The following is a 16,553-nucleotide window of genomic DNA, read 5'->3' as shown; positions in this document are numbered from 1 at the left end:
GAGTCCCATAACAGTGCAAAACTCTGTTAAAGGAAGACAAGGAAACAGCAACGTGTCTTAAATAGGAAGAAAGGCACTTTACACCTTGTTGATGAGAACATGAGCCGTAGTACCCGCGATATTGTACGTGAAATGGGCGTTTCAAACATTTTTTTTCAACAAAGTACAACATTCTATCATCATATATTTAAAAACATTATTAAATATATAATAGCGCATTTTTCAATAAATATGTTTTTCGTATTAACAACGTTTCAGGAGGAGTCTCTTTACGCAACAAATTATTTATCAACGTGCCCGAGAGTTACGGGAATGCGGGCGAGCAAGGGAGAAAATTGAATGGAAAAATAAGCAAGGAGCAATAAAAACATCCGCCGCTTCAAGGCGGGCCTTTCGCAAATCTCTAAGAAATCCCCAATCAAGACTATCTGCGGAATTAAACATTTCCGAGCGTTCAATCAGTCGAGTAATGAAAAAGAGATGCAAATTTATTTTCGAACAAAAATCCGAGTCGCAATCTGGAAGGATAGGATATACTTTAAAAACTTTTAATGTATCAGTCACCATTCCGGGACGATTAGTAATAAGTTTTACGTATTATAATTTAAAGGGAATGCTCACAGATCTGTCACTGGGGCACAGGAAAGATCTTAAATTTGGTAATTTTTTTAACGCTGCCTACTCCAGGCAAAAAGATGTACCTTTCATTGAGATGAACAAAGATACAAGTGTCTTGGTTGGTTAAAAACACCAGCGAAAGCAAGTACCAAATAAAAAATGATATTGTGGTAGAAGTAGCCAATATTATCCTTAAAACTTTGAAATTAAATATCAAACATCTTTAAATCCTGGATTGTAACAAAAAAATCAACACCAAATCCAGCCAAGATAAACTAATTTCTGCATTTTAAAGAACTGCTCAATATATCCCAAAGTAACAAAATAAATACTCCCGCTTATAGATTTCCTGTTGTTTCAGAATACTCCCAAGACTTCATTCCAAACGGCGCGATCGACCAGGTGAAAATCGAGGAAAACCTAACCGGCGGCGATGGCAGCAACCCGGCTCTCCGCACACGGAGCGCCGAAGAAACGGAAGCGGCGCACGATCTGCTCTCCCTTTCGCAAAGCTTGCCGCCCCTACCAGCACCCAGCGTGGTCATGATCCACCATACCGTCCCCACCGAAGAAGATCCACCCAGCCCCACGCACTGCTACCGGCCGCTGTCCCCCGACTCCCGGAAGTCCCAGATTCCTGTCGTCCGGCACGCTGAACCGCCCCAAACCGCCACCCCTCACCGGCAGCATCCCCAGGTGTTGGTGCCGAATTCCACGCCCGTAGTGGTACCTTGTTACACGCCGCCGATAGTCTACGTAGTCCAAGTTCCCGCGGCCGTTCCTACGCCGCCGACTTCGGAATGTTCTTCCGACGCCGAGAACCTCCAGATTTGTTCCGTCGAGCGCCTCGGCCAACCAGGGATGCAGGTTAGTAATTAGCTGTTGCTTTGTGTCGTAACATTCCACTAAATACATTTCATACACGAGTTGAACGTTTTTGGAATATTAATTCTAAAGGCTCGGTTACATGGCGCGTGATTCGGTAATCCTAACTCGTCGAACCACAAGCCACTTGGTACAGCCCTTTCCCATTGCCCCCGGCTCGTAGTGTTATTCCTCAGAAACAAGAATTGGAAGAAACTAATGCAATTTAATATACAGGGTGGCCAAATGAAAACGAAACAGAGCCATTTTCAGGAACTGCGTCAAGATTGTAGAAAAACGCTCAAACCCGTCGATTTTAGATTAAAGGGGACATTTTTTGCTGGTATTTTTGACTCCGCCACTTTCACCCACAACAAAGGGTAAGCATCACCCCAAAATATTTAAATGGCATTGGGGGTTGAGTAATATTTCTTTTGAAAACTTACAATTCTCTTTACAACAGACTTTAAATTTTACAATTCCGCTCAATACTTATTAAGAATTTTTATTTTAAAGTTGAAACTTATGTACAAACAATTAGTAACGGTAAAAATGTCAGTCATTCGAGTTAACTACGCGAATGGTATAAATTTAGTGTTTCTTGCGTTACATTGGCTTTTGGCGATTTGTTATCACTCACGTAAAAAAAAACACAATTGTAAAAAACAGAAATGAATGCTATATACACACAATGAACGTAAAATTAGTGGATTCCAAATTATTTTCTAGTTATTATTTGGAAGCGTTGGTTGGTAGTTTATTTAATTGTGTTTTTGAAAATTAAACACTATGGTTTATTCGATTGCGGAAAGGGTAGATATCATTTTGTTTTACTTTATGAACAATATATGTGCGAATAGAACATCTCAGCTATTTAATGAACGACATCAAGATCGACACGTCAGGAGGAAGTATGTTCTAGAGTTAGTAAAAAAATTTCAAGAGGCAGGGAACGCAGCCAATAAAAAACGAGAAATTCAAAAACCCATAGTTAATGAAGCTAGTTTAGTTTCAGTTTTGGGACAAGTTCATTTTGATCCTACATTAAGTACGAGGCAGCTGGCATCTGTGTCTGGGATCAATCGAACTAGCATACAAACCATTTTGAAGAAGAATAAATTCCATCCATACAAAATACATTTAGTCCAGGAGGAACTTCATGAGGATGATTATGACCGCCGTTTGCAACTTTGCGAAATAATGAGTGAGCGAGCAGGGAACGAACCACAGTTCCCTTTTAACATCTGTTTTTCTGATGAATGCAGTTTTTTCTTGAACGGGACAGTAAATCGTCAGAATTGCCGCTATTGGTCCTATTTAAACCCAAGAGTTTTTCACGAGGTGCATACACAGCAACCGGAAAAATTAAATGTATGGGCTGGAATTTTCGGTGACCGGCTGGTGGGTCCTTTTTTCTACCTGGTAATTTGACTGGCCAAATGTATTTGCAATTACTGGAAGACGCTATTGACCCTGCATTGACTGGATTGAAAATGTTCCAGAGTATGATGAAGATCATTTGATTTTTCAACAGGACGGTGCTCCTCCGCATTATGCGTTAATTTTCCGTCAGTATTTGGACCAACGTTTTCAACGGAATTGGATTGGGAGAAGAGGCAGCATTGAGTGGCCTCCACGATCACCGGATTTATCGCCCCTTGATTTAAAAGTAAAAATCTATAAAACACAGTCGCTGGAAGATTTGCGTCAAAGAATAGTCGACGAATGCCGTCAAATCATTCCGGAAATGCTTCGGAATGTGCGCGAACGTTTCGAACAAAATCTTTATTTTTGTATGGAAGCGGGCGGTCATCAGTTTGAACATTTAATCAACTAAGTAGTAAGTAAGCAACTAAACATAATTTAAATTTTGAAATGTAAATTTTTTCCATAGTATTGGGCGGAATTATAAAATTTAAAATCTGTTGCAAAGAGAATTGTAAGAGCTTCCAAAAGAAATATTACTCAATCCCCAATGCCATATAAATATTTTGGGGTGATGCTTACCCTTGCTTAGGGGTGAAAGTGGCGGAGTCAAAAATACAGCAAAGCAAAGAATGTCCCCCTTTAATCTAAAATCGACGTGTTTGAGCGTCTTTCTACAATCTTGACGCAGTTCTTGAAAATGGCTCTGTTTCGTTTTCATTTGACACCCTGTATATATTATTAAACACACTAACTTAAATTAGTAGGTCATTTTTTGTCAGTAGAGCAACAATGACAACATATAACAATGAGATATGCTTTATAGGTTATATCTCACCAATACTTAAAACATTGGTGAGATAAATCCAAATAGCTAAATCATTCATCGGTTGTCGTACCTATAAACATACACCCTGAATACTTGAGTATAGACAGGATGTTCCGTTAAAAAAGAGGTCGGTTTGTTTTAACAGATATGCAGTATTGATTTAGGGTCAATCGACCAATGAATGAACAAATAAGACATATTATCACTTTGAATTTAGATTACAGATAAGTAGTAAATTCAAATATTTCAATACGATTAGTAAGCCCTGTTATTTTAAATTTTAAAAAAAACCAGACACAACAATATAAAGTTAATTCTTGTATTTATTTTTTAATTAATTTTGACAGAAATGCCAAATCACCAGTAAATGAACATACGTACCCAGTTGATGAACAAAGATAAACCAGTGAATGAACATATTATTTATTTTTCTACAAAAAGTAACAAAACATGAAACTAACGCCTACAAAACTACCTACAGTAAGTAAAGTTATTAAAAATTAAAATTCAGAACCCACCACGTGGTGGGTTCTGAAATGTTCTTAACAATTTGACTTCTGATGTACCAAATTTGGTCGGAAATATCTGGCCACTTCCAATGTTTCTTTACTTTATCCATTACACTTATTTCGTAGTCTTCATCTTCAACGTTTTTTACAATACCTGGATAATTCCTATTCCAGTACTTCACAATAACGTTACGTTACCTACAGTGAATGTTTCGTCTGAAAACTCCTTATTTTCCGCGTAGTTCTATATGTTTCTTTGATTCTTGCCCTTTCTTATTTTCTTCTTCCTTCTGCTTTATGTCTTTTTCTTCTCAACCTATCTCCAATTTTCTCTTTTTAATAATACTCTCAGTTTTGTCTAATGAGTGTAATGTCTCCTCATTCCTCCTTTTCTTTGTTTTTTGATCTTTTCTGGACCCTCTTTCCTCTTGTCCTTATTTTTATTTTGTTTTTTTTTTCTTTTTTCTCTAATTTTCTCTCTCTTATATCGTCCTCTTTTCGTGTTTTTCTCTCTGTTGATCATTATGAAACTCGATCCATTTATTTTAAGTAATTGCATATGGCATTAGTGTACGCGAACGACTGGAGCTTGTTTTTTTTGTAGTCTTCTGGTTTAGGCCAGTGTAAATGCTTTTACCAAATATCCTCAGGTTCTGTATCATTTTGGTTCGTCTCTATTAAAATATTCGAGACAACATGGATACCCTTCTCGTTATTGTTATTATTTTTATCGTTTATCTTGTTCAACATATTTTGTATTTTACATAATGTAGTATTTATATATTCTATAATATTAAAAACATTTTCTAGGATTAGATTGAGAAGTTTCTCACAGTCCAATTTATTTTGAATGGATGCTTCGTTATCAAATTTAACTGTTAGTGTTTCAAATACTTTCTACATGTAAATATTCTTATAACATATACTTGCTTAGCCCTACATTACTTTTATTTATTAGTATGTGAAAATAATATTTAAATTGTAAGGTTTATGATAACAGTAAGTGCATGATTTACAAACGCTTTTTTAAAGTTATTATTTTATTTAAGTAAATTTAAATAGTCACAATGAATAAACTGAACATCAAGGATTTTATTTTTGTGCTTACTTTTGTTGCACACGTTTTATTTTTCAAGATTTCAGTACCTAAGGACGCCACAAATTTGACTATTTCTCGGCCAGGGATATGGCCACCTTAATATTGTTGTTATTAATATATTTATATATAAAAAATAATAAGAACAATTTACAAAAAGATAACCATTTGTAGGTACTACTTTTAATAATTTTATAATAAATCTAGTAAATGAACAGTAAAATGGCCAGTGAATGAACGCTAGTTCTTAGTGTTCATTTACTGGATTTCTACATGCCATAGTAATCTTATGTGACCCTGAAAAATTTTACTTTAATATAGCAGGTCTTAAGAATCATTTTTGCTTATTTCTAATAATCGCGCCCAACCCAGTAAATGAACGGCCTGTTCATTTATTGGATTTGACATAAGTTTGATTGCTAGTTATAAAACAGGTGGTATGTTATGAAAATGGGTATGACAATTGGATTACTTTTTCTAAAATTTGCTTTATAATTAAATTAACTACAGCTTTAGTAGAGAATATTTATTATTTTTCGCGTTTTACACAACACAAACAGTTTTAAAAGTTGTTATGTTCTTTGACTGATCTTAGCTAAAATGGCCGCCACAACAACACACTCTGACTTGTCTACACTCAATGAACTACTGAGCAGTTTAAAGCATACTGAAATATATTCCAGCGAATGAACATTCTAAAGGGCAGTTGCGAAGAAAAATTGAGGGAAATACGAATTTCGGCAATCCTAAAGTAACCTTAATATTTAAATAAAATGCCTCTTCTGTTAAGTTACTGGGTACTGTTCATTCTCTGGTCGAGTCACCCTAATTAATCTGATTCAACATTCCGCGATTTTTATTTTCTTTTTTCTATCTCCAAAAGTAAGAGCTGCAAGCGAACGCGCGTAGTATAGGAAAACGCCCCGTATATGTTTATCAATTAACCTTGGACGCATCTTTGTTGCAGGTTTTGTCGGAGCAGAGCGAGGACATCCTGATTTTGCCGCTGTCTCCGGAACCAGACAGCCAGAGCGGACAAGAAGTGGCGAATTCTGATGTCGCCGGGCAAAAACTGGAAACCGTGATAGCATCTTCCCATCTCAACATTCCCGACAGGCGGAAGAGGAAGAATAAAAGGACCAATAAAACTAACAAGACTTCCAAAAACAACAATGATAGCTGTACGAGCGATAACAATATTGATTCCTCCGGCAGCGAAATTACTACCACATCTAAAACGGTAAGTTCTCCAGTAGGTTTGTGCAGCTTGAATTTAAAGCAGCTGATTTACCTTTTACGTGGGACTTCGCGCCGCTGTTTGCTTTTATTTTATTTACTCCCGCGACGGGAATATCGCCGCTGCGAAGTTATTTTGATTTAATAAAGTCGCGCTTACAAAAACGCGATTGAGCTGCTTTATTATCTGCTCTGCAATAAAATTTGTACCGATTTAAATGGGTTTATCGACAAACGCAAAATATTTTCAGAAAAAATATTGTGATATTTCAATGAATAAGTACCTACACAATTTTTTTACGCTTTGTAGGAAGGATCAAAAGTAAATTCAATCCTTTGAGGATTAAAAGTGGCACTTTTTAAAACTTAGAAATATAACAGCACTTTTCATCCACGGACAGTCTTATTTACTTATACTGAGGAAAACTAATGAATTGCCTGAAAATTCAATGTTTTAATGAAAATTGGAAAAGACCTCGTACAAACAAGCTAGATTAAATTTAGCAGCTACTTCAGTTTGGAATATCCCCGATTAAAAATGTAAAACTAATATTTTGACCATTTGAAGCAAAACTTAACAGAAATATTCAGTTTTAAGTTCCATTGTTTTATCTGAGCTCATATAAACTTTTCCTCTTATTTTTCATTATAGAACGCGATGGAAAAACATTACACCCTAATTTCAAAACACACGTAAAATTTAGATCATAAAAAATTTATTTTCGAAAAGCAACACTCCACCTTCTAGTAACATTACCTTTGCTTTTCATTTAATCGATTCTCAGATTAAGGAAAAAATATACCCCCATTACTAATGTATCTACTGAAAAATTCATATCAATTTGGGCTGTTGAATCAATAACGAAAGGAAAATTATAATCCCATTGAGATATAATCTATATCAGGATTAAGATTAAATGTTTTATGATAATCATCTCCTGGGCTTCCTGCGATTATCCCGAACACTTAGATATTAACTGTAATCAATCATGCTCGGTAGGTGTACGCCAATCAATACGAAGACCGATTAGAAATAAAGAGTGTTAATCTACGTACCAAATTATGTCGTAAAAGTAATTTGGTACGAAATACCGGGTGACGAACAATAAAACGGGTCGTAGAAAAAACTTAATGACAGTAGTAAAAATAATAACACGATAAAAAAGTAGTTAATGTTCAAAATACGATGATTTATCGGGTTGTTATGACGTGGTATGATTTACATCGCATTCCCGTAGCGTTAACTAGCGATCTTTGACCTGCCCTTGTTGTTCTCGGTCTAGGCTCTGTGGCTATCAGAACAACTAAACCTGTCGTGATGTCCATTTCGGTTCTTGTCAGTGGTTGCAAGACTACACTAACTATGTAACTGGTCACATTCAATGACTCATAAATATATTTTAATAATTAATTTAATTACATATTTTCCTAAAGCGTGCCCTAATAATCTAATACAGAAATGTATGTGTGTATAATTGTTTTTCTTAGAAATGTAAAAATTACCGTTCTAAAAAGTATCCAAATAAAAACATTGCGTTTTCTCAAAACCACCATAATAAATATGACAAAAAACAAAATATTGTTTAAGGTGTTCTTGGGGACCTCTATGAAAAAAAAATTGCTTATGTTTAAACTCGGCTATCCAACGTCAAATTTCAATGAAATGTAAAATAAATGTTATTGTTGGTATTGTTACCTTTTATATATGGGTCATCACAAAGCAGTTTATCTCGACAACAGCCGGGTCATTCGCCAGAAATCAAGAGGACATATGAAACAATTATCAAAGTTACTGTTTTGTCAATAAAAAAACAAAAAAATAGGTAACTCACCGGGAAGTTACACTACCCTTAACTTTAGCATATCCTTCCATACGTTTATATTAATTAGCAAATATGTATCATTCTTTCTTCAACAACTAGCTAGTGTCACCTGAAATAAGTCGAGGCTCCCACGGACGCCAACCGGGTGTGTGAGTCATACTATTATTATGCCACCTACCTCAACACCACCCAGTATGTGTCAGGTAAGATCTCGTAGAACTTACAAGGCACACTTCGAAGGAACCACAGCCATTAAGACCGGAAACACGTGGCGCGCCCTGGGGTTCTCAAAAACGTAAACGAGTATGGCATATTACTCACAAATTCACAATTCATTGAACAAATGTATTCAAGCTAGCACACACATTTAATAATCGACCTTATTCGGGCGCTGACCAGGCACCACTGTCACAAAGAACACCCTCTCTTAGTTTCGGCATACCGGGCCACATTTTGGCACTCTTAAATTACATTATCTCAAGGGCAAATAAACATTTGGCTGGCGCATTCCGTGTGAACGGCTGAGGTTTGATTCAAAGCTACCACGATAGTTTTCATATCATAATAAAATATATATTGATTCCCATTACTATAATACTTTAAAAATAAACGAGTGTTACAGAAATGTTTTTAGAACTGGCGATTATTTTAAAAAATTGAAAAAAATATTGTTTTAGAAAATTGTTTTAGCATGTTCTATAAAATTAACTTAAAAAAAAACTCACAGAAATGAACATAGGTACCACCCTGTTCTGTAATATTGATCTCCAAAACAAAAATAAATAAATAAATAAACTTCCCACACAAATTACATAGCAAATAGTTACACACATTAAGTATATTGCGTCATATTTTCCTTAACTGGGCGGTCAGCTTATTTTTAAGTAGGCCATGATTCACTGCCTTCAGACGAAGCGAACGCAGCGCTCTCTGTGTAACCCTAGCATTAAAATACGCTACGTCAGAACATTTACTTAGTTTACTTTCCTGCAAATGTGACTGGCAGTTCACTCTTGTTCCAGAAATTCTACAAAGTCGTCGAGGAGGACGTCGACGAGGAGGTCGACGTCGAGACCACCACCGAATCGGAGTCCACGAAGAGCCGGTACGTTTGCGGAGAGTGCGGCAAGCAGTACGCCACATCAAGCAACCTCAGCCGACACAAGCAAACGCATCGCAGCCTTGACTCCCAGTCCGCGAAAAAGTGCATGACCTGCGGCAAAGCGTACGTCAGCATGCCGGCCCTAGCGATGCACCTGCTCACCCACAAGCTAGCGCATAGCTGCGGTATCTGCGGTAAGCAATTCTCAAGGCCGTGGCTGCTCCAGGGCCACCTTAGGTCGCATACGGGTGAGAAGCCTTACGGGTGCGCTCACTGCGGTAAGGCCTTTGCGGACAGGTCTAATCTGAGGGCGCACATGCAGACCCACTCGGGCGACAAGAACTTCAGCTGCCCGAAGTGTAACAAAACGTTCGCGCTGAAGTCGTACCTCAACAAACACCAGGAGTCGGCTTGCATGGTGTGGGATTCTAAGATGAAGGGTTATAAAAGGCTGACGGTTCACGCAGAAACACAGACCATTACTGTTGATTAATTTTTCGTTGTTTTTTTTTTGTTTTCGTATGTGTTCGATATGCTCAAGGTTATAACGTTATATTAGGAGTTTTTATAAAGTTTGTCTCTACTTTGGAAGGTGGGAGAATAGGCGTAACCTTTTCAAATGACCAGCTTCATAGCGCTATAAAGTAAGCATATTTAAGGTAAATTATAATATTAAATATATAGTTGAACTAAAAAAAAATAACAAAATCTATTGTACCCATTTACAATATTTGCATCTATGAAAAATCTGTAATTCCTTATTTTGCACAAAATTTGTGACGTCTTATAAAATACTTTATTTCTTTAATTCCGCAAATTTGAACTACCCCTAGCACTAGGGAAAAATTAGTAAATATGGCATCACTGTTTTAGAGCACAAACATGCTGGATCGTCGCTCCATGCTTCAAGCAACGTTCGATGGTATAGTCTTTTCGAAGTCAGTTGAACATGTATAAAAACGCCTAGCAATAAAAGTTTCATAAAAAGTTTTCTGCTAAAGGTAAAAAATTATAATAATGTGTAGAAAATTTCTATTATATGTTCATTTGGCCAACAACATAATTTAATTATTTATGTCCTCAAACAATTTTATTATATTGATGGTAAATTTCATTTTGTTTCATTTCAAAAGGCCTCCAAATTGCCATGTTGTAATAATATTAGTAAACAAAATATAATAATAAATGTCTTTATTTAATACAGAAAAAAATAAAATTAACAATTAGGCATTGTGGTTGGCGCCGTTCAGCTACCCTCTCTTCCACGTAACCAACCATGAACAAATAAGAACAAATGTAGTGTCTATATAAACCATATAGGCGAGTACACAAATCGAACACTTGCATACATAGTGCATAAAGATCATACAAAAAGTGGAATTAATATAATAGAACGTAATATGACAAATACACATTATAAATTAAGAAGTAATAGAACGAGATGAAAATGAGAGGGTTTTGATCTGTTTTTTGAAAGAAAATACGGAGGACGCATTTTTTATGTAAGTAGGCAAGGAGTTGTAAATTTTGACCGCATTGTATAGAAAAGAGCGTTCATATTGCGCAGTAGTATGTTTAGGGACTTCATATCAGCCACAATGTCGAGTTGAACGAGAATGAATGTCGGTACCCTTTTTCAATTTATCAAATAAATATTTTGGAGTTTTAAATGTATTAATCTTGTAAACTAAAGTTGCTAAATGTGAGGTAAATCTTTGATCCAAGGTTAACCATTTTACTGTAGAGAAAGAACTAGATATATGATATATATTTTCTTAATCCGCAAGAGAATCGAACACAACAATTTTGAATTATTTGAAGAGTAGCTTTATCTCTTGATAACAAAGCTGGCCAATATACTACATCACAATATGCTAAATGTGAGAGAATGAGGGAGTCACATAATTTAATTTTAATAGATGTATCTAACACATCTTTACTTAGATAAAGCATTTTTAGGATACAGTATGACTTTTTTGTTAAATAAGTCTCATGATTATCAAACCGCAGTCTATCATCAATTCGTAAGCCTAAACTCTTAACTTGTTTTACAAACGTTAATAATTTATTACACAAAATAATATTGAAATTGAGGTCATTTATAATACTTTCAGATTTATTTCCAAACATTATCATTTCGGTTTTATTTTCATTCAATAATAGATTATGTGCTCGTGTGACCATTGTTATTGAATTTAAATCTTCATTGATATATTCTGAAGCTAAAGGTATATTAGATAAGTGAAAATATACCCCTATAATATATCCCTCTTATTTCTCCCTTTCTTAATTGTAATACGAATGATTAATAGAAGGCGCATATAATAAATTAAAATTACCTGAATCACACCAAATTCCGCATAGCTGCACTGCACTGCTAAGCAATTTGTCAACCATTTGTCAACAACTGAAATTTATTGCCCAGTCGCCCAGTGCAGCTGTGTTATACGCCCTTTGCCTCCGGGCGCATTCTTTTACTGATTGCGAGCGAATATATTTCTACCACCTCCATGTTTAGTTCGAACAAAACTGTATAACTATAACCAAATAAATTTGGGAGTGTTTCAAATATTTCAATGCCGAGTTGCTGCGTCAGCGACCGAATCTGGTACATACTGCCAACCTCTTGGTTCTTCAATTGAGATCGGAAAGACTGTACGATTGGTTATAAACTCAAGTTAGCTAAGGTGGGGTGACATATATATTTATAACCAACAAACTCTACTAGTTTCGTTGAGTGAACCATGGTTTACCATGTGGAAGGGCCTTCCAGCATATTCATACGCTAATGTAAATGTTGCATACATGTTTCGTTCTCAGCACTTGGTGCTCTAACTTTTTACATGTGGTGCGTGCTCTGTAACGTTTTCGGATCTTACTTAATAAGGAACTTATTTAGAGAAGAAAAATAATTATCCTAACGTTGTTTTATTAACAATAAAAAAATACTGGTATAAATATCATTAAACTAGAAATGTTTCCTGGGAAAAACAAAGTATTTTCCGGAATTTTAAGTGGTGAAAAGGTAACATGTATGCAACTCATTTGTCGCAAAAATAAAAAAACAAATGCTCCGCACTGCGCTACCCGCAAGCCTTTAAAATAAATATAATGTTATGAAAGCCGTCATTTGAAAATGTTTATGTTTTATCTGCCACATTTAAATGCATAATTCCGCGGAATTGCATTAGCACCAACCTAGATACATAAAATATAAACACATCTCCTCTGTTATTACAGCGGGCGCATTTAGGTTGACGCCATACTTTACGGTTCCGGCAAACCGGACTTTTGTACAAATTTAAATAGTTTCCCAAAACGTTTCCAGGACGTTTTCATTCGGATTTCGCTCCATAAAATTCAAATTAACAAACAATAATTTTTCCATGCAGAAATTACGAAACGGCCGACATGGAGGTTACGTTTGAATTATGCCTAGAGCGGGTCTCGTTCGGCACATCTGGTGTACTTTTCCAGCGGACCGTTGTGGTCCCTACAGTGACCGACAATGCAGATTTTTTACAAATTTGTTTTCTACATTGATAATTGTGTTTGTACTGTCTATAATGAGTTTATAAAAACGATCCGTTAGGTATCATAAATTTATCTGACGACAATTATAAAGAATATTTTTAATAAATAATGCAGTAGACATATATTTGAAAGAAAACGAAAACTTACTCTGAATATTCTATTAACTATACGAAGAAATTCCTACAAATAAAGGTTTTATTATTAATAATATTAATTTGTAAGTAACTCTCAATAATTAGATATACGACGTCTGTTCAGCAAATAACCGAATGAATGATTCATCGTTATTGTTCAAGGAATTGTCAACAAAGGAGGTTATGCGCAACGCAATGCTGCCAACACTAGTTATTTTTTTAGTTATTCTTGCATACCGACTAGGTAATTTAATAAATTCAGAACAAATGTAAGTTAGGAGATAAAACAGAAAAGTTTTTTTCTCAAAAGTAATAATATAATGCAATAAGAACTAGAAGGATTGTATTTTCCAAAATTTATCACTCTGTATATCATTTTAAACCGTAATTCGTACGTCATTATTGCTAAAAAATAATGCTGAATGTAACACACATAAGATGAACTAAAAAAATTCAAACCACATTATTTCTCAAAGATCAAGTTATTTTTTTTTCTTATCCTGAATCATCTGCAGAACTTTGTCGATGGAATTAGATTTTTGACAAAATATCTAGAACTGAACAACTTTGTCGACAAATTAAAAATTGAATTTATAAATACCCGCTCTAAGTACGTACAACTGAAATCCAAATTATATATTAAACCCAATTATTTAAAAAAGGGAAATTTTCTTGTAAAGTAAAATTCCTTTATAGTATTTATATACTAATTCTTTTATAATATGTATTAACTAAATATGTTGATGCTGATTAACAGAGGAGATAAAACCGTATATCTAAAATGTGCTAAATTAATACCCCCCTGTACATATAAATAACTCCAATATTCCAAAATTTATTATTTAAATTGGCAGCAAAGGGCTCCAGAGTCCTACTGCTAGGCAATAAAAAGCAATATAAGAATACTGAAAAACGCTTATACTCGTACGTAAAATAAAGAAAATTACTGAGAATTTAAGAGAAGCAACGAATTCATAGTTGTAGATGTCAATTCGTATAGAAATTATTATATAATTAGATCCTTATTCGTTATGACCTTAAAAATCAAGTGAGATAATTAGTAGCCCTAGCTCGAAATTATTATTACCAAACGTTTTATTGAATCGTCTATTTATTAAAACAATTGTAGGTTCTATTTATTTATTTATTAACTTATTAACTTATTTACTTATTTATTAATTTATTTACATATTTATTCTTTTTAATCAACAGTGTACAACGAATTCTGCTTGTTTCGTTGCGTTTGAAAAGACACAAAGATCATTAAATGTTGCTTTAGGCAAATTAATAGATATATTTTTGCATACCGATTATTTTGTTACGAATATTATTCATGTTGTGGCAAAATAGCATTTAATGATTTTTTGTTGGAAGAGAGAAATCGGATTAAAAGGTGGACTATTTTAAAAAATTAATTCAACGGGGTTTGATATAAAAAATAAATACTTTCGCTTTCTGGATTATATTAAAACACTGCAAAATGCATGTGTGAACAACACAATTTTATTTATTTATAGTTGATTTCTTAATATTCAATTTTTTCTATTGTTACTGTAAATAAAAATATTCTCAGACTAATAGTTGATCAAAATTAATGATAAAATGAAACAGATTAGTCAATGTAAATAAATGCTCTAATACTGTTTATTATTTAAACATAATCTACTTGAATTGTAACCTCAAGAAAAAGTCCATTTAATAAAAGCAGGTATAATGAGAAAAATACGTATATAAAGCACAAGAAAATACGTAATCAAATTCCTAATTATTTACTGATTCCTTAAATATATACAGTGCTATGCATATACTGTAACGTTACGTTTTTTTCCAGTTCATGCAAAAGTAAAATTAAGTATACACCTACAAGTGAAATCAGAAAGAAAAAAAAAATTTCGCGTTTTTGTAACGATATACCCACTCTTTATACGTAAACTTACTTTATGATGCATAAAATTGAATTATTTTTACAACTATTACGTAGTTGTGTTTTTGTTCAAATTTCATTATTTAAGCAACATATAAAGACAAACTCCAAAGCCGTCTTTAAAAAATAATTTTTATTGTAGCATTTTTCTCCGTATTTTATAAAACTTATTTATAAAAAAAATCATCCCTACGTCTCCCAAGTCCTGTTACTTACAGATATACTGTATTAATAATTTAAAAAAAAAACAGAACTATTGATAAAAATTTAGGGGACCAAAGACGTAGCTTACTGATTTGCAGCTAAGTTAAAAAATTTGCCTTAATAGAAGTACTCGGCAAACAAACAAGAAAGCTAAGTCATCGATTAAAATATTAACAAAAGACAATATTCTTAACATATCTTTCTAAAAGTACAAAAATCTATCGGTAAAGAAATAAGTTCACACGAACTGCTTTAGATAACTAGCTGTAACAACAAAAACAAACCCCGGTACACTCGAATATATTTTTAATTACTGAACACTTCACATTTTTAGTCCGTTTTCTCAATAGTGGACTAGTCATTTGTTGTATGTGTTAACTGTATGATGTATTATTTGAAACCGTGTTTTATATATCTACACATAGGTATACTTAATTCCCAAATGTTGAAAGATTATTATTTATAAGACATGCATACTCTATTGGAGCAACAGCAAAGATAAACGACAGACACTGGCGACACAGTTAAAACACAAAATTCAACTCAAAATCAAATTACAATTCAAAATTGTCTTGAATAGTACAGACAATTTTACGAGCAAAAGCTAGCTGAAGACAAATGATTATTTCCATTTTGACATATGAATAATAATTTATTGATTTTAGATATGAAAACCGTGTTCACGGGAAATCAAAAATGAGAAAATAGTTTACTAAATTTTAAGACTAGATTAATTCACTTTAAATTCACTTTCAGCAATTTCATGAAGGAACCATCAAGCCATCCATATCAATCAAAACTAAATCAAAATGAAATAAATCAAAATTCATTAAATAGAAACGTGTCTGTATATACAGGGTGAACATGCGTTTACCGCTCACCTTGTATCTACTTTAAAGAGGAAAAAAATAATTTTACTGAGTTTAAACTTATTGTGGCTCGGTCAAATTGGCTTGTGGTAAGTTGTTGGTTTTGTGTTGCTGACCAAAAGTCTCCACAGTACTTAGGACCGATCCCACATTTTCATAAAGACTGTGCGGGGTTCTTTAATAAACTTATTAAATGCGATGAAATTTTTCTAGAAATAAAAACGAATCCACATACTTTACTGAACAAAATTGTAATGCGTATAAAACCTTGAAGGAAATCCTGATTTTCGCGTTTGCTCCGGAAATTTTTCAGCTAAGCTCTCACTCGAATCTTATGGAAGGGGTTGTAGAAAAATCAACCTGCATAAATAAAGTTTATGCGATGG

At 34.1% G+C, this 16,553-nt stretch overlaps 1 protein-coding gene across 1 annotated transcript in view; it reads left to right on the top strand.

Moving 5' to 3' along the window:
• LOC108909827 (transcriptional repressor scratch 1) overlaps positions 1-9,995 on the top strand; it is a 32,283-nt gene extending 22,288 nt beyond the window's left edge. The window contains exons 2-5 of the mRNA XM_018714255.1: positions 980-1,240; positions 1,331-1,455; positions 6,309-6,581; positions 9,423-9,995. Of these exons, the coding sequence (XP_018569771.1) occupies positions 980-1,240; positions 1,331-1,455; positions 6,309-6,581; positions 9,423-9,995 (1,232 nt within the window). The remainder of the gene's footprint in view (positions 1-979; positions 1,241-1,330; positions 1,456-6,308; positions 6,582-9,422) is intronic.
• Positions 9,996-16,553: the final 6,558 nt, after the last annotated feature.

This window comes from Anoplophora glabripennis, unplaced genomic scaffold, assembly GCF_000390285.2.
Source record: "Anoplophora glabripennis isolate ALB-LARVAE unplaced genomic scaffold, Agla_2.0 scaffold28, whole genome shotgun sequence".
Classification (NCBI taxonomy): Eukaryota; Metazoa; Arthropoda; class Insecta; order Coleoptera; family Cerambycidae; genus Anoplophora; species Anoplophora glabripennis.
Note: the sequence above shows the minus strand (reverse complement) of the source record. Positions and strands in the feature narration are given on the sequence as shown.